Raw genomic sequence first — 27,877 nt, 5'->3', positions numbered from 1 at the left:
TACCTCTCTATCTTTCTTAATCTGGGGCTTGAAGTCTCTACATATTTGACACCTGTCCTGGATGTAACCCTCACCTAAGCACTTCAGACATCGGAAAGAGGGTCACTTAATGGCACAGACTTCTCAAAGCCAGTGCAAAGCTTAAAGACTGGAGACAGAGGATTTCTCGGTACCAAGAGTTGGTACCCAGAACAAACAACTGTCTAAGTAAAAACCAACTAAAGTAAAAGTGAAACTTATTCTAAAGCTCTTCTAACTATTGATGAGTACACTAGCTATAATAAAAATAAACTAACACCCCAACTACCGATCACAGACAGCAAGAAGAATCTGAGGGAGATCAGGGGCAACTGAATGCTTTATACCATTGTGCAGCAACACAAGGCAGCAGAGAGCACATATGCTGTCCCAATGGGTACCTGTGATGAGTCTCATGGTACACAGGACTGTCACCTTGTTATCCACTGCCTCTAGCAAGGGGTAGCCCTGACTGTGGTAACTGGGTGTTCGGGAGCTAATACCACCAGCCTAACCTGCCTGTTAGCCACTCAAACACTCTCCTCTACATTAGCCCTGTCTGTGTCTTTCAGGTTAACAATTAATGCACTCAAGTCCCTTTGAATCCATGTAATATCCAGCCCCTGACATCAGCTACTCACAGAAATCCCAGACCCTCTGCCCCCAAAGGAGCAGTGTGCCCCAATTCACTAGTTTTACCTTAAATCACCACTCTTGTAAAAATCATACAGCACTTGTGAGCACTTATAACAAAACAAAAACAGGTTTAAGAAAGAATGGAGTTTAGATTCAAGAAAGTGGTGAAAACAAATGGTTATGATACAAAACAAAAGTATAACACACAAACCTTGGATCTCCAGTTATTACTAGTTATCTTCCCATCTAATAAAGTGGGTTTTCCCACCCAAAGTTCAGTCTGCTGCAGAGCTGGCTGGTTTCACAGGAACCATTTTTAACATGAGAACATCCCTGCTCACCAAGATGTCTCCTCAGTGTGAGGATTCAGAGTGCTTTTCCCCACCCTGTGTTAAAATGAAAGTTTTTTTGTCACTATTCATAGACAGGGAAAACCTGTCTTGTTGCAATGTTCCTTTACCACCTCCAAGTGGTTTTGATTGTTTGCAGTGGTCTCTGATAGTTCTGTAATTGAGCAAGGCAACACCACTGAAGGATAACAACTCCCTTATACTTGAATTGGCCCCTAATGAGATATTTTATTCCTGGATGACTAACTTTTACTCCAATATCATCTTACCCTACAAACTTGTACTATACACCCACCGAGAACAGACTTTAGTTAAATTAATAGATTTCATAAACTAGCTAAGTTGTGTGGAATTTCTCAAACTTAAATTGCTGTGTGCAGTATTTTATGTTGAAAGCCATACAATACTGCACACAGCAATTTAAATTTGAGAAATTCCACACAAAAATGTATAAAGAGCTTCCAGTACTACGATACATGCTCTCTAACATACATCACCCTCCACCTTATGTGACAAAAATGTTCCTAGTTTATGTCAACAACACTAGTATTGTTCCAATAGAGTTCTTTTGATATTCATCTTGTTTAACACCCAAAGGATTGCTATCAATGTACCAGAAACATTTTAACAGCTCAGCTGTAGGCAATTCATAGTTTGCACAGTGCTTACTATGGCACTGAAAGTTGTCTACATAAATTATTTTTTTTTTGTACATTACAGGCCAAAATTTCCAAAAGCATTCAGGTGCTTAATTAGGAGCAGAGCTCTTTTGAAAATCTGTCTGAAACTATTTTCTATCTTTTTAAATACTCATGTCTCAAACTGGCCATCAGTTTCACTATACTGCCACCTGCTGTCAAAAATATACTACTGCGATGAGAATTATAGTAATTTTCAACTTCTACGGCTAATGAAGCAGCACAAGAAAGGAAGCATAACCATATTCCTGCCCATACTGATTTTAAAGAAAATATTTATTCTTTGAAAAAAGCATGAATTTGAATGTCCTTATTACCACATGCTGTCAGCATAATCTTGTGTAAAGGCACAGATTAGGCAAATGTCATACAACTTTATACATATCAACAAGACCACGCAGATAAGGACCTGCTGGCAATATTGGATCCAATCCTGCAATCTCCTCACACAGAAATATGGTACAATTCACTTCATAAGGAATTCTGCCCGCAGAACTTCTATAGAAAGTATATTAGCAGTTATGAAGATATGTGAGATGGGTTCATTGCTTGCTCATATTGGAAAAAGTATTGATAAGCAAAGATCAGTAGTACTGAAGAAGCAGAACGTACTATTCTTGTTGAGCAGAAAGGAGAGGGAGAGGATGGGAGCACCTTAACCCTCTTCTCCCCTCTGCCCCCAAACAAGTACCACTGGGCTCCAAACAGAACAGAAAAAGATATTTAAACAACTTTTACAAATATTTGTTAAAATGAAGATTTTTTGAAAAATCACTTTTTCTGCAGAATCCCAACACAATTTGATTATTACTATCATCATGGTATCTGAAATTACAACCGTTTCCAGTTTTTGAAGGTAATATATGTTTCAAAGACACTATACGTTTGAGAAACTCTCTTCCTGTTTGTGGGCTGTGTGCTGCTAAACTAGCAGAAGAGCTCAAATAGGACACATGATTATACACGATCTTAAAAGTCAGGAGCACTTCTGTTACCCATATTTGCATACTCTTATTAATCAGTTCTTTAGGCATGTAATATCTTCATTACTTTTCCTGTACATTTGGACTGTTAAGCATTTCAACTGTCCAATTATTAAAGAACGCATATGCGCAGTTGTGCACTTCATTTGTGTGTGCAATTTGGGTATTATATGAGCAAGCAGCACTGTGCTAGTAATTGCTCATGCAAGTCATTTGACTGTGTCCTTTTTGATAAGCAGGCCTTTAGTGACAAAAAGTTGGTACCTAGCAGTCCCTGACTACACTTGATGTACCAGTTACTGAATAATGAACATATACAGACTAGAACAGGGGTTGGCAACCTTTCAGAAGTGGTGTGCCGAGTCTTCATTTATTCACTCTGATTTAAGGTTTTGCGTGCCGGAAATACATTTTAACGTTTCTTAGAAGGTCTCTCTCTATAAGTCTATATATAATATAACTAAACTACTGTTGTATGTAAAATAAACAAGGTTTTCAAAATGTTTAAGAAGCTTAATTTAGAATTAAATTAAAATGCTGATCTTAAGGTGCCGGCCTGCTCAGCCCGCTGCCAGCCTGGGGTTATGTTCACCTAGGCCGGCAGCGGGCTGAGCGGGGCCTGAGGCCGGCAGCCAGAACCCCAGGTTGGCAGCGGGCTGAGCGGGGCCGGGAGCCGGGACCCCAGACCAGCGGCGGGCTGAGCGGGGCCGGCACCCCAGACCAACAGCAGGCCGAGTGGCTCAGCCCACTGCCGGTCTGGGGTTCCGTCCGCTGGCTCTTGACAGCCAGGGTCCCGGCTGCCAGCCCCGCTTAGCCTGCTGCCAACCTGGTGCTCAGGGTGGGGGGTGGGGATGTGAGGGGTGCAAGAGTCAGAGCATGGGGTGTGGGGGGGCTGGGTATGTGTGGGGAGTGCAGGAGTCAGGGCAGGGGGTGTGGGGAGTGCAGGAGTCAGGGCAGAAAGGTGTGGAGGGGCTGGGTATGTGTGGAGGGTGCAGGAGTCAGGGATGGGGTCAGGGCAGAGGGCTGGGGGCGTGGGAGAGGGTGCAGGAGTCAGGACATGAGTTGGGGGGGCTGGGTATGTGTGGAGAGTGCAGGAATCAGGGATGGGGTCGTGGGTGGGATGCAGGGGGCTGGAGTGCAAGGGGGGTGCAGGGGTCAGAGCAGAGGGCTGGGGGGGGGTTGGGATCACGGGGGTGCTCTCAGCCCCCTGAGCGGCTCACAGCAGGGGGCTGGACGGATACGCCCAACTCCTACCCCCCTTCCCCCTGCCTCTTCTCCATCTCTTTACCAGTCTGAGCAGCGAGGGCGCTGGGGCTGCTCTTCTCCCCTCCCTTGCAAGGGCCATCGGCGGCAGGAAGGAAGAGGAGGCGGGGCTCAACGCAGCACGTTGGGGGAAGAGGCGGGGGAGGGGGAAAGCTTGGCTGCTGGCGGAGCCTGCCGTACAGCAGCAGCTGTCAGGACCAAGCTTGCTTCTGCCACCCCTACCCCCGCCAGAGAGGGCGGTAGGCGGGGGACAGAGTAGAGTGGGCTGGGTCGGGCAGGATTTTTAATGGCACGCTGTTGCCTGCTGGGGTTCGGCAGCGGGCTGAGCGGGACCCCGGCAGGCAGCAGCGTGCCATTAAAAATTGGCTCGCGTGCCATCTTTGGTACACGTGCCATAGGTTGCCGACCCCTGGTCTAGAAAGACTATATGAGAGTTTAAGTCATATAGTAATACAATATGTATGCATCTTACCGTTTTAATGGAACTCCGAGATTTTTCTTCCCAGACATTACTGCTCAGCTCAAACGTGCAATGAACATTCGTTTCTCTTTCATAGGATCCAAAAATCAGTAATCTGAAATACAGAAATAGTAGTAATTTTTAATAATAATCTGGGCTCGGTGTCATCTGTAGGTTACATATTTATTATATCAGAGAGGTATCCGTGTTAGTCTGAATCTGTAAAAAGCAGCAGAGGGTCCTGTGGCACCTTTAAGACTAACAGAAGTATTGGAGCATAAGCTTTCATGGGTGAATGGCCACTTCACTTGCATCTGATGAAGTGGGCATTCACCCACGAAAGCTTATGCTCCAATACTTCTGTTAGTCTTAAAGGTGCCACAGGACCCTCTGCTGATATATTTATTATAGAATCACATCTTTTCTTTTTAAACTCATTCATCCTTTTCATATGCTGCAATATGAAACCAGGAGTTCTCCCATATTAAAATTGACACACATTTCTTCTACAACTGCTCTCACTCAAAAGGGAAGTTTATGGAACATTTGCACCCTCTAGTGGAAAAATTAAGTAAATAAAATTGGCCAGAATTCTTATTGCCCTTTATAAACATCTAGTATTCAAATAAATATGTTTTCCGTAAGATAAACGGAAAAACCATCTGTATTTACAGACAAGTGTTTTGAGTATCCTGACTTCATTTCTTCCCCTGCTCCCCCAAAGCCCACTCTCTACTTGCTTGATTCTAATAGCAGACCACTATTATAAAATTTAAGACAAGATTCTGCTTTGTAGCAATTTGTTTCATTACACTGAAGTTCTATCACCCTTGTGACTTTTCTTCACAATAATACTAACACACACCTATTTCATGTATAACATCTTAACCCAAAAGATGCTGAAGAGCTTCTCAAACTTGATAACATGCACAATAAATGAAATTCAGTGACCTCTGGGGTGGAGAGCAGCACTCAAGTTTGCTGCATGAGAGCATACAGATGGGACATTTTGTGGTTGAAATTGGCGCAAACCCACGGTCTTATGATAAGAACTGCTGGATGTTTACGGTTTGTGCAGAGTGGTCTCCAAGGTCTCATCCAACAGATCTTACTTACAGTAAGCTTCATAACCCTCAATATATTCACATGAAAAGGATGGACAACAGCTCAAACAATCCTGGGATGCCAGCTTGTTCTAGGAAGTTTAGATACTCCTGATCTAGGGTTGCCAGGTGTCCGTTTTTGACAGGAACGTGCACAGCTGACCGGACCATTTAAAATTTGGTTGGCAGGGCTGGCAGGCTCCCTACCTGGTGCGCGGCTCCCCGGAAGCTGCGACAAGTCCTTCAGCTCCTACGCATAGGTGCAGCAAGAGGGTCTTCACACACTGCCCTTGCCCCAAGTGCCAGCTCCGCAGCTCCCATTGGCCGGGAATCACAGCCAATGGAACCTGCGGGGATGGTGTCTGTGGACGGAGGCAGCATGCAGAGCCCCATGGCCACCCCACCGCCTAGGAACTTGCTACAGCTTCCAGGGAGCCGTCAGAGGTAAGTGCTGCCTGGAGCCTGCAGCCCTCCTGCTCCCCAAACCCCACATCCCCAGCCCTCATGCCCCCCCACACTCCAACCCCCTACCCCAGCCTAGACTCCCCTCCCACACCCTGAACCCTTCATTTCTGGTCCCACCCCAGAGCCCACACCCCAACCCTCTGCCCCAGTTCTGAGCCTCCTACCATACCCCAACCTCAGAATCCCCACACACTCCAAACCCCTCGGCCCCAGCCTGGAGCCCCCTCCTGCACCCCAAACCCCTCATCCCCAGCTCCACCTCAGAGCCCTCACGCCCCCCCTACACCCCAACTAGACTGCCCCAGCCTAGACTCCCCTCTCGCACCCTGAACCCCTAATTTCTGGTGCCACCCCAGAGTCCGCACCCCCAGCCTACAGCCCATATCCCCTCCCACACCCCAACCCCCTGCCTCAGCCGAGCTCCCTCCTACACTCTGAACCCCTCGACCCCATTCCCCAGACCAGAGCCCCTCCTGCACCCCAAACATCTCATCCTCAGCCCCTCCTCAGAGCCTGCACCTCCAGCCGGAGCCCTCACCCCTCCCGTGCCCCAACCCCCTGCCCCAGCCCGGTGAAAATGAGCGAGTGAGTGAGGGTGGGGGAGAACGAGTGACAGAGGGAGGGGGGATGGAGTGAGTGGGGCGAGGCCTCAGAGCAGGGGGCCCTGAATGTACCTGCATCTCAAGGAATGTACCTCCATTTTAAGTTAGTGAACTGTGCAATACACATGCATATCTTGGATTTTGAGCAATGCAATCTTGAAGTTGGTGAAAGATACATAATGTAATGTTTTAAGTGCAAGTAGGGGGGAAGGGGAACAAGAATGAAGACAAAGTAAGTTAGCTATGAAATAACTTCCGCTGTGGGTTTCTAAAATTAAAATTTTACCACATTCACATGTCTCCACTCATCCTGAACAACCAACACTTTTGAACCATGGTTATCGGTTATACGGTCATGTTCAAGAAAGTGTCAAAAACCTGTTAGAAAGGGTTTCACTAATAACTATTAGTGTCTGAAGGGCCCTTGTGCACCAATCCCAGAAAAACCCCCTCTAGCTAACCTCTGAGCCATAGCTTTTTAATTGGCACTCATCTTCCAATACCATTAATAGTAATAACTTTCTTACAGCTTCTTCATACGAAGAATAAGCTTACGAATCTTATCAGGATCTGGGGGGTTGGGGAGAAGGAGGAGGAGGAGGAGGAGATGTGAGTAGCATTACGTAGGATAATAATAATTCATCTTTTGACCCCATTATAGTGATGTCTGGCAATGTATAGCACTTCTTGCAGTTAACATGTGAGAGACTGTTACAGACTAAGTTCTCACCATACTTCTCTCTCTTCTGGGTATGAATTCTCATCTTTATTTCAGGGACAAGAGGATGAGATCAGGACACTGGTTTACTTGCTGATATTGCGCTTCTATCTCCATAGTCTTAAATAATGTATGTATACGTGTCAGCATTGACACTTACACACAACTTTTATCTACCAAAAATACCCTCAAAATGAAAGCACAAAGAGAAATGTAATATTGAGCAATGCCAACTATTTAATGAGGAATGCCAGTTATTAAAAATACAAAACATTTATCTGATAAAGCTAAAATTGCAAATTTAGAAATGAAACAGTTGAATATGGCTCTAATTTACCACTGGAATATATCTAGACTAATGCCATTAAAGCTAGTATTAACCTACTGCAATAGAGCACAATGCTGTCACAAAATGACAATTTCTTAAGTAACAGTAGCTGAATTACTCCACTAACCAGGCTATCAGGCTTTCGGAACAAAACCCAACACTGCATATGATACAGTTGTTAATAGGTTCTTAACTTTCCTTCCACATCTAAATTATTAGATCTGGGCCAAAATCAGCCCAATCATAATTCCCATTGGCTTCTATGGGAGCTGCACATGCATACATCCAAGCTCATTTTGGTCTGCAATCTTGTTTCTGTAATCAGTGAGGCGAAGAAAATAAAAAAAAAGATAGTTCTGCTAGAGATTTAGGAAAAGCAAAGAAATTTTCAGCTAACAAAATAATGTTTAGGGAACTTCAATATAATAAATCACATTGAGCATATTATTTATAGGACACCAATCCCTCCTCCCACTTTAACAAACATTTACTTCATTCACGGACTTTTCCCTTTCACAAATAAAGTCACTTTACCAACTCCAGATTTCTGCTCGAGTGAACAGGTATGCCATTATTTCAAAGATATATAAATACCAATCATTACAGCTATTCTTGAAGCCTCCGGTATCAAAACAGATTTGGTTGTTTCCTTTAAGTTACAGATTAATTAGGTGGCTTAAAATAAGCAATGAATGAAAAAACATTTTAACCCTTTATAGATCAATTTATTTGGTGGTATTTATAAGCAAAGGAGTTCAAACGTGTTTGTGCTGTGTTCATCCAGCACAATTTTCCCCCAACTCCTGTTTATGTCTAGCAACTGTTGTCATAACTCACTTGTAGTTCAACTTTACCACTCATTTGTCTAGACACTAATGATTTGATTACTTCCCCTGCTCCAGTTCAGTTGATTAGTCCTTGTTTGATTACACAATACCCAGTTTATGTTTGGGCAAAGGATTACCTAGACCCACAAACTCATGCCTTGTTTGCCTTCTTTTTTTCCTTAAAGCCATCCCAAGTAAACCATTGTGTTTGTCTTCTGTTCCCCTTTCTAACTTCAGATGTTAGAGGAGATTTTAGGATCTTTGTCCCTTTCTTGCTACTTGTTAACTGTTAAAAGCTGAACATATATTTTGATGCGAAAGCTTTTTTTAAAAATCAGACTTAAAAATCTGAGTCACTGTTAACAACTGAAAAGTATTAGAAACTTACAAAGACAGAGAAGTCAACTGTGAGTTTAAGCAGAGAGTCATTACAACAGGAGTCATGCAGGTGTCCAGGCCCATTCCTACTGTCTTTGGAGAGCTTTGTTATTTGTACAGGCCAATATTTTTTTAATATGAATGCCTAAATTTCAGCACTTGAATATATAAATCTGATCTTTCAGAAGAAACAAGCACCACAACTTCTGTCACAGGGTAGCTGGGTCTTTAAGAGCAATCCATGCCCAACTCTCGCCTATATATTTCCTCCCAAATTATGCATCTGTAATCTACAAAGATTGATGGGAAGAGGAAAACAAAATATAAAAGGCAGGTCCAGTTCCCTCACTGTGGGGAGTGATTGTCTCTTCGCTTCAGGTTTGTCTACACTACAATAAATAACCCACAGCACCGAGTCTCAGAGCCTTTGTCAGCTCACTCCATCTCACAGGGCTCAGGCTCTTGGGCTAAAAGTAGTGTAGACAATCGAGCTCAGGCTGCAACCTAGGCTTTGAGACCCTCTCCCTTTCACACAGGGTCTCAGAGCCCAGGCTGCAGTCTAAACATCTACACTGCACTTTTGTAGCCCCACAGCCTGAGTCAACTGATGTGGGCCAGCTGCGGGTCTTTTATTGCAGTGTAGACATACCCTAAGGTATGCTTTTAAACACCTGTGTTTGGCCCATGTCAGCAGACTTGGGCATCTGGGCTGTAAAACTGCAGTGTAGGTGTTCGGGCCCAGGCTGGAGCCTGGGCGCTGGGATCCTCCCTCCTCATGGGGTCCCGCTCCAGCCTAAGCGTCTACACCACTACTTTACAGCCCCACAGCCTGAGCCCAAGTCAGCTGACATGGACCAGCTGTGGGTGTTTAATTGCGGTGTAAACATACCCTTAGAAGCCTGAAGGGGAACAGCAGTGGCTAAGGTTTCTCTAGAGAAAAGTTTAGGGTTAGGGTTAGAATCGGGGACAGTGACTGCCTGGAACCTCTGTGCCAAGAACTGGACTTCTAAAACATAGGAAAAGGTATTGGGGAAACCATAATACAAAGTGAAAATTAGTAAATATTTGTATAACTTTTGTTTAGAAGAAATTTTTGTAGTCCCTAAGAAGAGTCAAATGGGACAGGTATCCTGTAGAGGTGTTGGGATATATTTTGTGCATTAGGTATTAAACCAGACCTTAGGAAGGAAGACTGGTTTGGCACTTCAATCTGTCTCTGTGATTGATTACAAATGCAGGAGGTAAAGACACAGCCACATCCAAATACCAAAGAGAGTAGCAGCCCCCTCACTCCTGCTGACTTTGAACATTTTGACCACGGTGTCCAATATGTCCTACGTAGGTGCTTTGTGAGGGGGGGCGGGGAGGGGAAGAGAGAGAGAAAGTTATAGGAGTACTTGTGGCACTTTAGAGACTAACAAATTTATTAGAGCATAAGCTTTCGTGGGCTACTGCTCACTTCTTCGGATGCATATGTGGGCAGTAGCCCACGAAAGCTTATGCTCTAATAAATGTGTTAGTCTCTAAGGTGCCACAAGTACTCCTGTTCTTTTTGCGGATACAGACTAACACGGCTGCTACTCTGAAATCAGAGAAAGTTGTGTCTCTTCCCCAAGGAGCTCCCAATTTCAGTTCAATATAGCACAATAAGGGAAAGTGGGAGAGAGGGATGAAGCTAGGGAGAACGAAGTTGCAAACTTTTTCTTAAAAATAGGAAGGTTAGGTTTTGTTTTATTTTCATAGGCAAGACTGGTAGCACTGCCTATTTTTAAAGTTACCCAACACTTCCCAGTTTAAGACCCTGTTACCGGTTGCTCATAAAACTTTTCCACACTAGCCATTTGGGCTGAAGTTTTCCATACCTGGTGTCTGCTTCAGTTGAATTGTTTTGGAAAATTTCAGCCAAAATAGTTCAGCATTTCAGAGAATGAGGACAGGGAAATGTAAGTTTTGCCCAGGTTAAGTTCTGGCAAGTTCTTCATTGAAAAGCTCCTGCCCATGACTACCCCATGCTTTGAAGAAAGGATTTGAAATTTGGCAGGAGGTGCCCTGTGTGAGGGATGTGCTTTTTGCTGTCCCTGTGAAATCCATCCAGATTTAGCCAAGGACTTTGAAAAATGCAGTTTCAGTAGAGACTTCAGAATTTTAGCAGCTAAAATCTCCAAAGATTCCATCCTCACTAAGCATTTTACATCGCCTCACAGCTCCTACAGTTGACCAGCTTGTACATGTGCCACCTCAACAGAGTAATTGAAAATGTTCCCTTCAGCCCAGGGCTAAAGGGGTGAGGCCTGTAATGCAGAGGTGGGCAAACTATGGCTCGCGAGCCACATCTGGCCCGTGGGGCCATCCTGCCCGCCCCCCCCCCGCCTTCCTCAGCCTCAGCTCACCTTGCCGGCAGTGTGGCAGGCTCACGCCGGGCGGCGTGGCTCATGGGTGAACACAGGGTGCCCTGGCATGGCCCCCCCCGGGGCGGGGGGGACTGCACTGTGGGGGCAGGAGACCAGGCAAATGGGAAATGGGAGGGGGCAGGGGCCAGGCTGTTTGGGGAGGCACAATCTTCCCTACCCGGCTCTCCATACCGTTTTGCAACCCCGATGTGGCCCTTGGGCCAAAAAATTTGCCCACCCCTGCTGTAATGGCTGCTCTGGGCTGGGGTGGAGCCAGGCACTGAAACTGAGAGCAGGCAGTCTGTCCTATGGTAGCAATGACCTCTTCCTAGCAGCCAGGCAAGGTGGAGGAGAAAACCTATATCAGTACAGGTTTATTGGCTGCTGACTGAACATGTGGAATGTGTAAAAAAGAAATATCTACAAACTTTTTATTTTTCTAATTTTCAGCTACAGTAACTTTTAAACCCTTAATATTTTAGAAATTGTAAAATATTCCTTGGATTATAGTAGTTTCAAAGTAGATTCAATTTTTGTTCTTTAAAAAGAACAACATGTACTTTGTGCTGTTGCCACGTATTACTGTGTTTTTCCATTTTAGGGCTGTTTTGTCAAGTAGGCCTATCCAAGGGTCATATACTTAAACTACTATTTTACATAGCATAATATCTATTCCAAGATAATGAAAGGTAATCATTTAATCCTGTTTGCTTTACAAAGGTGAACCTCTGTAGATAAATGTTATGTTTAGCAAATTAGTCTAAAAAGATTATTTTCCCCATAATAAAATCAAGTTAATATGTCTTACTTGTAAACTAGTCTCTACAGTTTAACATGAAAAGCTTCACAGTTGGAGAATTAGAATTGCTTTTCACCCTCCAAAGAAAATATAAAAATGATTATGAAGTTGTCAGTCTGACTTATTTGCTCTTCCAATTCTTTGAGAACATACTCAAACAGAGCTAACAAACTGAAGGTAATCTTGCTTTGGTCTTAAAACATTAACTAGAATGTTTATCAAAAAATAAATATATTATTTTTGCAGTAGTAAAAAATCATATTGCCCTGTCAACATTAATTTACAACTTTGATTATCTATTACCTAGCACCTAGAAGTCTCAGTTATTGAAGTTAAATTTTTATAAGCAATGGTTAAATTGGGGGGAAATAATCCTGCATATTACTACTACTACAGCCCCTCCTCTATTCTTTGGCCTCTCTCTCTAAAAAAAAAAAAAGCAACATTTAAAAAATGCAATTTTCAGGAGTTTCATTGGGGGTGAATACTAAGCTGAGCTCTAAATGCAGTGCATAAGTGCACACACACAAAAAACTGATTTGGGTGAAAAGAGTGTTAATTACTAATCTGCAGTAGAGAACAAAAATCCTTTGGTTTGCAAAATGTTATCCCAAAACTTTATTAATGTAATTTAAAGATCCAATTCTTACTAATACGTAAAGGAAACTAAACATTACTGATCTGTCACTAGTAATAAGAGGGTTCTTTTTAAATTTTATGGAACTGCATTTCTCAGAGAATTGGTAATGAGGACAACAGCATTCTGTGCTTGAATGTGATCAAGATTGGTAAAGACGATCACTGATTTTTTTTTTTTAATTCAAGGGGAAAGCACGAACGCAGTCCCACACTACCACAAGTTCTGCAGTTGAGTTTCCCGCATTCGGAGAAGTCACAGGGGTCAGCACACCCGCAGTGCAATGGATAAGCCTCACCCTGGGAAAACGTTGGTGATCATGGTATCTCCCCTGCCAGGTAAATACTGTATCACTGATGCCGGGCAGAGTTCAGTGCTGAAGCCAAGTGACTCTTAATAAGGCTAGGGGTCATAGCCAAAATAACAGAGAGGGTAGATGAGGAGAGCAATGGTTCAAGCAGGCAGGTTTTAGCTGATGAAACAACCTAGGATGGGACACTTGTCATGTGGAGAAGACAGATGTTAAGCTGAACAATTTTGGATCCTACTACTGGTGTGCACATTTGGAAGTTGTATCCCATAAAGGTTGCGCATATACCCTTCATGTCCTCACTCTCCCTGAAGGGAATAAAGGGCAGAGCAATCCTGTCCACCATTCAAATTTCCTTTGTCATCCAAAGATCCCAAGAGAAGTCTCTGAACTGTGGGGACAGAGAGTGGGCTGTGGGATCCGTATGCAAAGAACATCTCAAATAGCAGTTACTGCAAACTGAGTAACTGATTTCTCTCCTTTAAATTCCTGTGCATCTGGTTCCCACTTATGGTGATTAGCCAGTAGTTCAACATTCCAGGGAGCGGGGACTAGGAGCTCATTTTAACTGACTGCAGGACTGTTCTGCCAATCTGTGTGTTAGTTCTAGAAGTTATTAGCAAATAATTGGTGAACAAGTGCACCAAGGACCATGTTGCCTCTCTACAATCTCTGTGATCAGAACTTTAATGAATCATGCCACAGAGGAGGCCTGCATTCTGGTGGAATGGGCAGTAACCTGATCAGGGAGCTGCAGTTTGTTAATATCTAAGGTTACCCTGATACAGTCTACAGTGCATTTCAAAATTCCTGAAGCAAAAAGAGGTCTACCTTTAGATGAACTGCGATATCAAAAAAAAAAAAAAAAAAAAAAAAAAAAAAAAAAAAGTCTAGGAGATCTTCTAGCCAGTCTTTGTCTATTAAGGCAGTACAAAAAAAGTGTCCTTTTCACATCTAGGATATGCAATTTTGTTTCATCAGGAGAAAAGTGATGTCTTGGAAAAAATACAGGTAACTGGATATGAAAGTCCAAAAATACTTTCAGAATAAATTTTAGGTGACGCCTCAGTTCCCCTTACACAATTTTTTATATAGACAGTGTGGTTTGTCGTGACCACCTGGATTTTGATTACTCTGCATGCAGAGGTAATAGCCACCAAAATTCAATTTCAATTGAAAGTGGTCAAGGGAGCACGATGATAGGGGCTTGAAGGAAGGTACCATTAGAGAGGTAAGGACTAGGTTCATGTTTCAAGAAGGTGGTATTTTCCTTACTGGTGGAAATGCTCAGTAAGACTCTCAAACATTTTGAGCACTGGGTGAGAAAAACTGAAGAACCCTGAATATGAGAATGAAAGGCTGAAATTGCTGCCAAGTGAATCTTAATGGAGCTGTGAGAAAGGCCAGATTGTTTAAGAGATAATAGATAGTCCAAAATTACCAAAATAGATGCCTGAAAAGGGTCGTAACATCATCTTCTGCCATAACGAGAAGCACTTCTGCTGAGCAATATACATCTTCCTAGTGGAATGTTTCTTGCTTTCCATAAAGATTCTCTATACATCAGTTGAGCATTCCCTAGCTGCTGGCATCAGCCAGAGAGTCTCCATGAGTTCAGAAGAAAGGATGCGGGATCTGGATGAAATATATGACTGGAATGCTAGGATATTATGTCCACCTGAGGTGGTAGGGTTATGGGTTGCTGACTGGAGAAAGGTAACAGGTCTGAAAACTAAAACGGATGTGATAGAGCCACTAGGATCATCTGTGCCTTGTCTTGCTTTACCGTCTTCAATACTCTGGGGATCAACGGAAACTGAGGGAAATGCATAAACTAGATGGCCTAACAATGGAATCAGAAAGACATCTGCCACTGAATCCTGTCCCAGCCAAAAAGAACAAAAACAAGGTGTGCACACTCTGGTCAAAGAGGTCTCTCCGTGAAAATCTCCACATCTGAAAAATCTGCATTAGACTGACATCCTTCAAAGACCATTCAGGACAGTATGAAATTTTCATGTTTAGTTGATCTGCTAAGATTCTTGTCTCTCCTGGGAGATGTAAAGCTATGAGATCTGTGTGATGTAGAATGCACCACCTCCCATAGTGAAATGGCCTCTTGGAAAGAGGAGCCAATCTTGCCTCCCTTGGCGTATTTATATAAATTCATGGCTGTAGAACTGTTTGTTTAAATTGGTACTGTTCAACCCTCTAGAAGAGGAAGAAAGAACTTGAGAACCAAACCACTGCCCTCAGTTCCAGAACATTCATGTGAACCAACAAGTCTGCTCTTGACCAAAGGCCATGAGTCCAGAATTGGTCCAAGTGAGGCTCCCCAGACTCTCCTGGATGTATTGGTAACTAAATGTCCTGGCGGGAGCTGGTGGAATGAAGGGTATTCCCCAATGAATATTGTCTGGGTCTAACCACCACTGGAGGGAAAACAGGACTGTCTCGGGAACAGCAACCCACTGATTCATCCTGTGAGTGCTTGGGCAATATTCTGATTTGATCCAGGATTGAAGAAGTCTTAGTCTGAGTCTGGTGAAGGGAGTAACATGAATACATGAACCTATGTGACCCAGTAATTTTAGGCAGATCCTTATTGATGTGTAGATGCAATTGGAGCTTTGATATTAGGTAACATATATTCTGGAACCTCTTCTGGAAAATAGGCTTTTGCAGTTCTAGAGTCCAGTCACACACCTATGAATTTGACAGACTAAATCAGAATCAAATGAGATTTCTTTTGGTTGATTTTTGAGGCCTAATTTCGAACACAGACAGAACCAGCACTCTCAAACCTGAGACCTGCTGTACTCATGTGCCTTGGATTGTACCCATACCTCAACAATTATATACCCTGACACCAAGTCTTGTCTATTGCTATAGCTTTAATTCAAAGATTAAAAAAAAGGAATATTAACATTTATGATGATACTTGAGTGAAATAGTATTATTGTCTATATGTCTCTTTGAAGGTTGTGGTAACCTGTATCTGAACTGTGTAATGGATAAACTACCCTGTGCTAATTGCCAGGATGTTTGGAAGAAGGAGAGTTAGGCCTATTGTTCTCTCAGACAGAAAGGCTGCTGGAAATGTATAAGAACCCTGGGACATGATCCTACTTCATCTCAGATCTGCTTTGGGTTTCAAGAGGGGGAAACCATAAGCCATAAGGATGGAGATCCCCAGTTACTGACTGGAGTCACCCTGAATATGGATATTGGACTATAACCTATGGACTATATCTAAAAGGACTTTTGGCAACTACAAACTCATCTCTCATATGTATCTGAACCTCAAGAATTGAATTCAAGTCTGTATGTATATTGATTTTTTAACCAACACTCACTCTCTCTTTTCTTTTTTAATAAATTTTAGTTTAGTTAATAAGAATTGACTATAAGCGTGTATTTTGGGTAAGATCTAAGTTATAATTGAACCTGGGTATGTGGCTGATCCTTTGGGATTGGAAGAACCTTTTCTTTTATATGATGAGATAAGATTCTCAGTAATCATCATCATATCTGACGTGTGTGTCTGGACGGAGGCCTGAGGCTGGGCACTTTAAGGAACTGCGTTGTTTGGACTTCCGAGTAACCTGTATGGTAATACAGAAGTTGTTTTGTGCTTGCTTGATAAATCTAAGTATTGGAATATCCACCAGCTTTTGGGGTTTGTCTGTCCCATTCTGTTTGCAGTTCACCCTATTTGAGTGACCTCAGCTGGCTCCTACGGGCAACACCATCACACATGCTGAGTTCACATGTTCCGTCTGCTGTGAGCTTCCCCTTGTTAAGTGTCAACTGGGATTCCCCATGGTCTTTCTGGATCCTCTATTGAGGTGCCTGGGTTCCAGCCAGTCCTTAATGGGCCACTCATATCACCCCAGACAGTTACATGATACAAACACTTCATGTCTTTGGCTCAGACTCAGGGGCATCATTTTAACCCTTCTGTACCGAGTAGCAATACCAAAATGATTAATACAGAGCCATACAGATAGTTCATAAAATATTACAGACAGTTCCTACATTCATCACAGCAGAAACTTCCACTTGGGTCACACCACCTTTTGCATCAAATTGTAGAACAAGTTTCTAGTTGTGTCAGCCTGGTTGTTTTGAGTACTGAAACCTTTACTTTTAAGGAAGTTTTTAAAAGAGAACACACACTAAATACATAAAAAAAACTAGCGAGAATTCAAGTTTTTAAATTTTAAATGGCAGCATTAACTAAGTCAGCAATTTATTTTGTGCAGGTGCTATTTTTTCAAATTCAACTAAATAGTTTAGAATAGTCTCAAATTTGCAATGGAACACGTGTAAATCAAATGGCTTTAAGGACCTTTTGAGGTTCTGTTGACAGTCTGCTCAAGTTTCATTATCATGAATTATGATGTCATTAGGAATGCAAAGAGTAACCCAACATTGCATTGTAATTCAAAATAATATAAATACCGTACTTTTTTTAAAAAAAGCATTTCCAGATAACAAGTTCCATACATTTCAAACATGTACAATGCTATCTTCTTCTAGGAGAGTGAGGGTGCCAAGAAAGTAATAAAAAACTGCTCTTAGTTCAACTGCAAGTTTGGAGGAGATTATGAATTCCACACATTGCCCAATGACTTGTATCAGATTATAGAAGACTTCAGGGATCTTGCAAGGGAGCTAAAGAAGAGGAAGTGACCTTCTCAAAAATCCTACAGAGCCAAAAATGAGAGAAGGCAGAAAATACTGGAGCTCAACTGTTGGCTGTGCATTTTTGTTCTCTGAAACATTTGGTCAGATTCCAGCCTGAAAGTGGGCTTTATGAATGGCATGACATGCCTCTCACAGGTGGGGGGAGAAGGGGCTGATCTTCTTGGCAAGAGACTAGCTGGAAGGGTGATAATATACAATGCAAGGGGAAGGTGCTATGGAGGAAAATACAAAATAATCTAACGCTGTGTGCCATGAACAAATTGAACTGATAGTGGGTATTAGGAAACACTATTTCACTAGGAGGGTGGTGAAGCACTGGAATGGGTTACCTAGGGAGGTGGTGGAATCTCCATCCTTAGAGGTTTTTAAGGCGTGGCTTGGCAAAGCCTTGGCTGGGATGATTTAGCTGGTGTTGCTCCTGCTTTGAGCAGGAGATTGGACTAGATGACCTCCTGAGGTCTCTTCCAACCCTAATATTCTATGATTCTATGATGTGACAAAGAATGGGAATAGAAGAATTTTTTCAGCTGCATATATATCAAAATTAAGAGTTCAGGTAACATGCAAAAGGAACTGGAAATACTCATCACTAAGAAAATTGATATAATTGGCATTACTGAACCCTTGTGGTACAGTTTGCATGTTGGAATATTAAAATCACTGGTTATAACCTGTTTAGGAAGGACCATGTGAGTAAGAGGTGGGGACTCTAAAGACACCATTACTGATTTTAATAGTTATTTGTAACTCAGAACCACAGGATTTTGAATGCATGTGGATCAGCATGCTAGTTAAAGATCAGGAAGGAATATTGGTGGGGATCTATTACAAAACAACAAATCAAACCAGAGAACAGAATAAATTACTTCTTAAGCATCTATCTATAATGCGTGGAAAGAAAAAAAGTTGTATTGTTATGGGGGACTTCAGTTTGGAAAACATGCTGGAGGTCTCATGCAGCCAGTAGTAAATCAACACTAAAATTTCTGAAAATTCTGTATAAGAAAATTATCTAGAAAGTATTATGCCCAACACAAGGTAACTAAAAGATAAAGATGAATTAAATACTGGACTTAAAGTATGTGGTTGCCTACCTTGGGATCAGTGATCATGAGGAGCTTTTAAACTACGGGCTGGGAGAAAACTAACAGGTGCAAAGGAGCACACAGTTCAGGCAGAGACATCCCTTAGTGGAAGATCTATTAATGGGGATTCTCTATATCCTAATAAAGGAGGAGAGGATGGATGATAATAAAGTACAGGTAGGATGTTATGAAAAACAGTCAAATGAAAGAAAAGGCCCATTCAATTACATCACATGATGGCAGATAGCTAAAAAGTGATACATTTTATAAGTGCTTATATACAAATTCTAGAAGCTTAACTACTAAGATGGGTGAACTTCAGTGCCTTGTATTAAATGACCATATTATTATAATAGGCATCCCAGAATCTTGATGGAATGATGATAATCAATAGGACACAGTAATACCAGGGTACAAAATTCTCATGGAGTGCACAGGCTTGGTGCTCTGGTACCGCTCTGAATGAAGTCAGACAGGACCTTCTGACAGGGTGACTCTCCTCAGGGCACACTGTCACTAGGGCAAGCCTCCTTGGCTTCAGCACCTCCTTGAGTCTAACCTCAGAGCATTCAGCACCCCTGTTCCATGCCGTGAGCTCCCCGCAGCAAATCCACATGGATAGGACACCTGGGGAAGCCTTATGTGCCCCTCAAAGGGCCCATGCACCCTCAATTTCATAGTCAGCAGTGACTCTCACCAGCGAGATAAAACAGAAGGAATTATTAGTCAAAGAATCACAGAAATGGAAGGGACCTCGAGAGGTCATCTAGTACAGTTCCCTGCACTCGTGGCAGGACTAAGTATTACCGACAGGGATGGTCTAGATGTTTGTCTAACCTGCTCTTAAAAATCTCCAACGATGGAGACGCCACAATCTCCCGAGGTAATTTATTCCAGTGCTTACCCACCCTGACATTAGGAAGCTTTTCCTAATGTCCAACCTAAACCTCCCTTGCTGCAGTTTAAGCCCATTGCTTTTTGTACTATCTTCAGAGGTTAAGAAAAACAAATTTTCTTCCTTCTCCTTGTAACATTTTACATACTTGAAAACTGTTATGTCCCCTCTCGGTCTTCTCTTTTCCAGACTAAACAAACCCAGTTTTTTCAATCTTCCCTCATAGGCCATGTTTTCTAGACCTTTAATCATTTTTGTTGCTCTTCTCCCGATTATCTCCAATTTCCCCACATCCTTCCTGAAATGTGGTGCCCAGAACTGGACAGAATACTCCAGTTGAGGCCTAATCAGCGCAGAGTAGAGCGGAAGAATTACTTCTTGTGTCTTGCTTACAACAGTACTGCTAATACATCCCAGAATGATGTTTGCTTTTTTTGCAACAGCGTTACACTGTTAACTCATATTTAGCTTGTGGCCCACTATGACCCCCAGATCCCTTTCCGCAGTACTTGTTCCTAGGCAGTCATTTCCCATTTAGTATGCATGCAACTGATTGTTCCTTCCTAAGTGGAGTACTTTGCATTTGCCCTTATTGAATTTCATCCTATTTACGTCAGACCATTTCTCCAGCTTGTCCAGATCATTTTGAATTATCCTCCTATCCTCCAAAGCAACCCCTGGTAACCCCTCCCAGCTTGATATCGTCCACAAACTTTGTAAGTGGACCCAGAACAGGACCTGTGGGACTCACTCGTTATGGCCTTCCAGGATGATTGTAATCCACTGATAATTACTCTCTGGGAACTGTTTTCCAACCAGTTTTGCACCCACCTTATTGTACCTCCATCTAGGTTGCATTTCCCTAGTTTGTTTATGAGAAGGTCATGCAAGACAGTATCAAAAGCTTTACTAAAGTCAAGATATAGTAGTCGGGAACACAGCGCAGAACAGATCTTATTAGCACAGAAAGCAGGAAGTTACAAAAAAGTACATGGGGGGGGGGGGGGCGGAAGAGGGCAGAATCCAGAGCCCAGAGTCCTAAGCTTACCCCCCCTTGAGTCCCAACCAGGAGACTGACCAGCTTCCAGCAGCCCAGCCTCAGTCACGCCCACCTGCCTTCCTCCATCTCTTTCTCAGGCCAACAGGCCACCTAGCCTCCACCTCTCGCTTTGTTCTTCTAGACCCCGTGTCTGAGTCTTACAGAGGACAGACTCGGCCATCAGTTGCCAGGTTACAGAGTGTCAGTCATTATCTGCGTCTGGGCAGCCAGACGGCAGTCACACCTGCCCTCCAGGGGTCTCTGCAACAATCACACACCCTTATCTCACCACCTAGACACTTGAGTAACACGGGAGAAACTGAGGCGCATACACAGTATTCAGACAAAACTGTAAGAACATTCCCACTTTGCCACAAAAATATATAGCAATGATGGAATGGGTCATGCTGGCAGCAGAGTGGCACTATATGTGAAAGAACGCATAGGGTCAAATATAGTAAAAATCTTAAATGAACCAAACTGTACCATAAAATTGCTATGGATAGAAATTCTGTGCTTCAATAATAAGAATACAGCAGTAGGGATATACAATCAACCACTTGATCAGAATGGTGATGATGATTGTGAAATGCTCAGGGAGACAGAGTTTATAAAAATAGAAAACTCAATAATAATGGGTGATTCAACTATCCCCATGTTGACTGGATACAACGCCTCAGGATGGAATAAAGTTTATTTGCACCATACATGACTGCTTCTTGGATCAGCAAGTCCTGGAACTCAGAAGGGGAGAGGCAATTCTTGATTTAGTCCTAAGTGGAGGACAAGATCTGGTCCAAGAGGTGAATATAGCTGGAACACTAACTAGCAGTGACCATAATATAATTAAATTTAAGATCCCTGGAGGGAGCAGGGGAGAAGCCCACTACAGTAGCATTTAACTTTAGAAAGGGGAACGACATAAAAATGAGGAAGCTAGTTAAACAGAAATTAAAAGGTACAGTCCCAGAAGTGAAATGATTGCAAGCTGGATGGAAACTTTTTAAAAACACCATAATAGAGGCTCAAATTAACTGTATGCCCCAAATTAAAAAAAACATAGTAAGAGGACTTTTCAACTTGGAAAAGAGACTTTTTAAAAGGAATATGATAGAGGTCTATAAAATCTTGACGGGTGTGGAGAAAGTGAATAAGGAAGTGTTATTTACTCACTCTCTTAAAGACAAAAACTAGGAAGCCACCAAATGAAATTAATGAGCAGCAGGTTTAAAACAAACAGAAGAAAGTACTTCTTCACACAACACACAGTCAACCTGTGAAACTCATTGCCAGGGGATGCTGTGAAGGCCAAAATAGGGTTCAAAAAACAACCTAGATAAATTCATGGAAGATAGGTCCATTAATGGCTATTAGGCAGGATGATCAGGGATGCAACTCGGAATACCATGCCCAGAATGTCCCTAACCTCTGCTTACCAGAAACTAGGAATAGGCAACACAGGAGGGATCACTTGAGGATTACCTATTCTGATCATTCCCTCTGAAGCACCTGGCATTGGCCACTGTCGGAAGACAAGATACATATGGCTGTGCTTCAAAAGGGCTAATTTCCCAAACTGAGGAAAATTATAAGCACAATTGATTGGAAGGAAAACTTCAGATGAAAAACGTGAATGAAAATCGGGAGTTCAAGAGGAGTTTCTAGGTGGCCAAAAAGCCACAATTTCACAATCCAGAATGAAGACAATTGTGGGTAAAAAAAATCCTGATTCCGTGGTGAAGTGAAAGCATAAATTAGAAATAAAAAAGTAACATAACAAATGGAAAAAAGGAGTATAAATAGAAAGCAATATAAATTAGAAATTGTGAATTGTAGAAAATTGATAAGGGGAGCAAAGAACATAAGGGGAAAAATCTATAGCTGGCAGGGCTAAGGATGATCAAAAGGAATTTAAGTATAGAAGGAATAAGAAATCTTAGCAATGGTATAGGCCCATTATTAGATGGAGATGGTAAAGGTATTAACAGTGGTGCAGAACAGGCAAAAGAAGTGTTCAATAAATATTTCTGTTCCGGTTTTAGAAAAGGAACACGATGATGTACCCATATCACATAAGGATGAGGAAGTACTTTCCAGTCCATTAGTCACTATGGAGGATGTTAAACAGCATCTATTAGGGATAATCATTTTAAAAATCAGCAGGCCTGAATAACTTACAGCCAAGAGTGCTAAGAATGTGGGGTGAGGCAATCGCTGGCCCACTGATATTAACTTTTAACAAACCTTGAAATACTAGGAACATTTCAGTGACTGGAAGAGTGCTAATGTTGCACCAATATTTAAAAAGGGCAAGGGGGATTACCCAGGTAACTATAGGCCTGTTAGCCTGACATCAATCCCTGGCAAAATAATGGAACAGTTGATATGGGATTCAACTGATTAAGAATTAAAGGACAAGAATACAATTAATGCCAGAGCCAGTCAACATACTTTGTGGAAAATAGGTCTTGTCAAACAAATCTGATTTCATTCCAATGAGATTATAAATTTGGTTGGTAAATGTAACTGAGTAGATGTAAGAAGGCATTTTGTAAGGCACAATATTCTGATTTGAAAATTAGCATGATACAATATCAATAGAGCACACATTAAATGCATTATGAACTGGCTAACTGACAGATCTCAAAAAATAGCAATCACCAGGGAATTGTCATTGAATGGGGGTGATTTGGATCCATACTATGCCCAATGCTTTTCAACATTTTCATCACCAATCTGGAAGTAAAAATCACTGCTGATAAAATTTGCTGATGACACAAAGATTGGCAGATTGATAAATAACAATGTGGACAGAACAGATATGCATAGCAATCTGGATTGCTTCGTAAACTGGGCCCATTCAAACAAAATGTATTTTCATGCAGCCAAATGCTAAGTTACACATCAAGGAACAAAGAATGAGATCATAACTAGAGAAATGGAGACTGTCTCCCAGAAAGCAGTAACTCTGAAAAGGATCATGGGGTCATACTGAACAAGCATGTTGTCTACATCTCACTGTGAACACATGATGTCAGAGGCAAAAAGGACTGATATCATCCTTGGATGAACAGCAGAGTAGAATGGTGATTTTACCTCTGTATACGATATTGGTGAGACCAATACTGGAATACTGTATCCAGTGCCCACATTTGAAGAAGGATGTTGAAAAAATGGAGAAGGTATAAAAGAGCCACAAAATTGATTTGAAAACTGGAGAAAATGCCTTATAGGGAGAAACTTAAAGATATCAATCTGTTTAGTTTATGAAAAACAAGATTGAGAGCTGTCTTGCTCAGAGCATATAAATACCTTCAATGTGGATAAAATACCAGATACTAAAAGATTCTTTAATCTAGCAGAAAAGGGCATAACAAAAATCAATGTCTGGAAGCTGAAGACAGACAAATTCAAATGAGAAATCTGGTGCAAATTTATAACAATGAGGGTAATTAACCACGGGGAAAAAACTATCAAAAGAAGTGGCAGATTCTTTGTCTCTTGATGCCTTCAAATTAAGCCTAGATGCCTGTCTAAAATATATTTTCCCAAAAAACAAGTTATGCTTTAATAATCTTCTTTTGTATAGCTTGTATTGCCGCAGCAGTGAGCTGGTGAATGTTTTAGTGAAACACCAAAGTTATTGGGTTCAATACCGGGGAACTGGGTGAAATGTAATGGTCTGTGATATATAGGAAGTCAGACTAGATCATTTAATAGTCTCATCCAGCCTTAAATTTTATGAATTTGAGGGCATTTTCACAAAAACAAGTTTTACTTGCTTTAGACTTGATTTTCAATGTTAAAATCACTTCCACAGCAACTAAATTATGAAGTCACCAATAAGCCTATGAACCTATAAATTCTTACTTGATGGGGGATGTGGCGAGGGGAAATAAGCAGGGTCGGCTCCAGGCACCAGCTTGGCAAGCTGGTGCTTGGGGTGGCCACTCCGGACAGGGGCGGCAGGTCCAGCTATTCGGCGGAAGGTCCCTCACTCCCGCTCGGAGCGAAGGACCTTCCGCCAAACTGCCGCCGCAGATCGCGGCTTTTTTTTTTTTTTTTTTTTGTGGCTGCTTGGGGCGGCCAAAACCCTGGAGCCGGCCCTGGAAATAAGCAGTAGGAGCAGATTAACACTTAAGCAACCAAAAGCAAAGAGGAAGAAAAATTATCTATATACACCCACAGAATCATCTAAAACAGCTTAGAGTGTGTTTTCCATGTTTCAATTGATCATTAAGAGAATTTTTAATTAAAAAAAAAAAAAAAAGCTATATTATAGTACGAGTTCAACCAGGAGAGTGAAGTTGCAGTGTTCTTGTATCAAAACAGCCTTAGCAATAATATCATGTACTTGAAAACCACTAACAATTACTTAGTCCAGAAAGAGTGACAGAGCGGAGGATAGGACATACCTTGTACATTCTATTAAGGTAATTTTAAGTCGGCCTTCTGTCAATGGAAAATCTTGTATGTTGAGATCCCGATCTTCATATTCCTCAGGTGACATAACTTGAAATGGAAAAAATGGCTTGAACCTGATAAAAATAAATATAAAGTCTCACTTTTTCATAAACAGGACTATTTTACTAGTTCAAAATACATTAACAGAACTATCAGGCACAAAGAATGAAAGCAATATACTTACAGGGCCATTTTTTGGGGGGGAGGGGGTGTTGTTTTTCTATTTAAGACAATTAAGGACAGAAAATCTAATTTCTACAAGTCTTCCAGCCAAAAAATAAATAAATAAAATAAAAAAAATAAAAAAGCCTCTGGAAGCTACTAAAAATTCTTCCATGCAAGAAGCTGAGGAGTATATAAACACAGCAAAAATGTAAACACTTTGTTTTCCATGGAATGGATTATTTTGAATCCCATATCCCAGCGTGCCAGTAATTTTGAATAAAGGAGTTTATAAAAATAGTCTGAGCTGAAACTCTGTAGCTGTATAGTATGTTAAAGAAAAATCTTGTGCTATTATGATGTGTAAAGAAACTGTACTATAAGCTTTCAATTTACCTATATACTAGTATTTAGGTGATTAAGGACAAAAGAAAACTACAGACAAATATTTACATACCACAGTATAGGTTTTCATACAATAGAATAGGCATATGCATTATTAAACAAGACACGGTTAGTATTGTTATCCATGCTAGTACTTGGGTTCTTACAACACTGAACGAACTTTTAGAGCATTATTTTGCTGAGATTGCAATATAAAAACATTAACTGCCTTCTTCAGTTTCTTATGTATAAATGTTGAATACCTTGATTGGCATTTTAATACTTCTTTACAGTCTCAAAAAATGATTTCCCTCATTTGCAGGGCATGGGCTGGTTTTGCACTGATTTTAGTTTAACCAGTACAACTTGTGTTTTTGGACCAGGCCTAGGATTTACAGAGGCCCATAAACTCTCATTGGATGGAGCATGACACCAGAGGAAGAAAACAGAAACGCTCCCTTCTTCAGTTCACCAGCGAAGGCATCATTTTTTAAATGAAGAGGAGGTGGTAAGTAAATGTGGTGGTGAAGATGTCAGCATTCCTAGAGCATAGTCTCAGAACCTCTTCCCACACTCAAAACACACAGCCTGCATGAAGAAGTGGGCTGTAGTCCACGAAAGCTTATGCTCTAATAAATTTGTTAGTCTCTAAGGTGCCACAAGTACTCCTGTTCTTCTTTTTGCGGATACAGACTAACACGGCTGTTACTCTGGAAAAGTCTAGGTTTAACTATCTTAAAAATAAAGAAATCAAAAGGAAAAAAGTTATGACTGCAATATTCTGATAGAAATTTTAAACATAAAATTGAGGAAATTCAAAGGTATGTTTCAATAGCATCTTAAGAACCACACTGTACATACAGTATTGTGCTTTTAGATACCATGATGATAGCTACCTTAGAAATAAAATTATATCTAAAATACACTGCTAAAGTTATCAGCTAGAGTGAGGTAAAATAGTAGAAGTTTGAATTTCCTGACTGTTGAGAGTTTAAAAATATCAGTCATAATTTTGCATTAATACAAGATGACATATAAAGAGCATTCCAAATTCTAGGAACTCCAATACAGTATGTACTGAAGTATGCAAAGCAGTTAAGGTTCTCTTTTCAAGTTGAATTTGAGATCTGTAGTACTTTGTAGATAATTTAGTTATCTGATAATAGTCTTTTAATATGGAATTAGAATACGGAAGTACATTTAAAACCAACAAAGTTGTGAATTACAAAACAGCAGGCTCGGATTTCATTTTTCTTGCCTAATGGCTTCAATGTGCTTTTGGAAATAGATCCTTAAAGTCCTAGGCCAAAACAAGTTTGGATTATACTTCCGTTCCCACTGATATTAGCAGATTACAAATAAAAAAATTAAATTTGGAGTATTTAGTTACATGTAACTGCTTCTTTACAACAGTCAATTTTCATAACCCAGCAATTACCATCTATTTAATGATAATCTATTAGATGTTTGTATGTTTACAAAATTAAATGTAAACCTCAATCTACTATTATTCCAAGAAGAGTTTAATTACTTGTTTGTTAATTAACTGAGCAGTTTACAGACTGTTCAAGTATGAGATAACCCAACTAAATTTATTAAGTAAAAGTGTTTGGAAAGATTATTTCCTATTGGCAACTGAAAACACAACTTAAAAGCCTTATTACTTTAACTAGCAACATTTAGCCACCTTGTGATCTTACTGTAAAATCCATACATGGGCCATCTATAATACAAGTATATGACAGGTTCACAAATGCCCAGTTCCTCCAGTTAGGGATAGGGACATCCTTTAGGCTCTCTCTCATTCTTGCAGACAGTCCCCCACAACTAACCCCACTTAGTAGCAACGTTCCAGCTAATGAAGAGTGCTCCCTGCACAGCTGTCACTGCTACTCCTTTGTTCCACTAAACAGGGTTGCTAAAGAACAATACCAGGTATTCCAATTCCCAGAAGCCAAGTTTACTCCTTCCATAATGGCCTTGCAAAACGTCAGCCTGGGAACACTCATGTTATGAAGCAAGATGTATTAAACTAATGTTGTAGTTTAATACAACATTTATACAGTAGTAGGAATAATCCAGCCACACTTAATGAACAAGTGGATTTATTTAAAATACTGTACTTAAGTATTACTTTAAAATACTAACTTACACTGGTGTTTTAGCAAAAAGG

General features: G+C 41.3%; 1 protein-coding gene and 1 non-coding gene across 3 annotated transcripts in view; both read right to left on the bottom strand.

Annotated features, from left to right (window-relative positions):
- PDZD8 (PDZ domain containing 8) overlaps positions 1-27,877 on the bottom strand; it is a 132,109-nt gene that overhangs the window by 74,190 nt on the left and 30,042 nt on the right. Inside the window, exons 2-3 of one of the 2 annotated variants that reach the window (XM_054033757.1) lie at positions 25,110-25,232; positions 4,421-4,523 (exon numbers count right to left, since the gene is read on the bottom strand). In XM_054033757.1, the coding sequence (XP_053889732.1) occupies positions 4,421-4,523; positions 25,110-25,232 (226 nt within the window). The remainder of the gene's footprint in view (positions 1-4,420; positions 4,524-25,109; positions 25,233-27,877) is intronic. The other variant, XM_054033758.1, reaches the window with a different exon arrangement.
- LOC128841387 (U1 spliceosomal RNA) lies at positions 12,841-13,001 on the bottom strand. Its single transcript, XR_008445828.1, has one exon. It is a non-coding gene; the product is annotated as a U1 spliceosomal RNA (small nuclear RNA).

This window comes from Malaclemys terrapin, chromosome 7 (genome assembly GCF_027887155.1).
Source record: "Malaclemys terrapin pileata isolate rMalTer1 chromosome 7, rMalTer1.hap1, whole genome shotgun sequence".
In the NCBI taxonomy this organism is placed as follows: Eukaryota; Metazoa; Chordata; order Testudines; family Emydidae; genus Malaclemys; species Malaclemys terrapin.
This window is presented reverse-complemented; position numbering and strand designations above follow the sequence as displayed.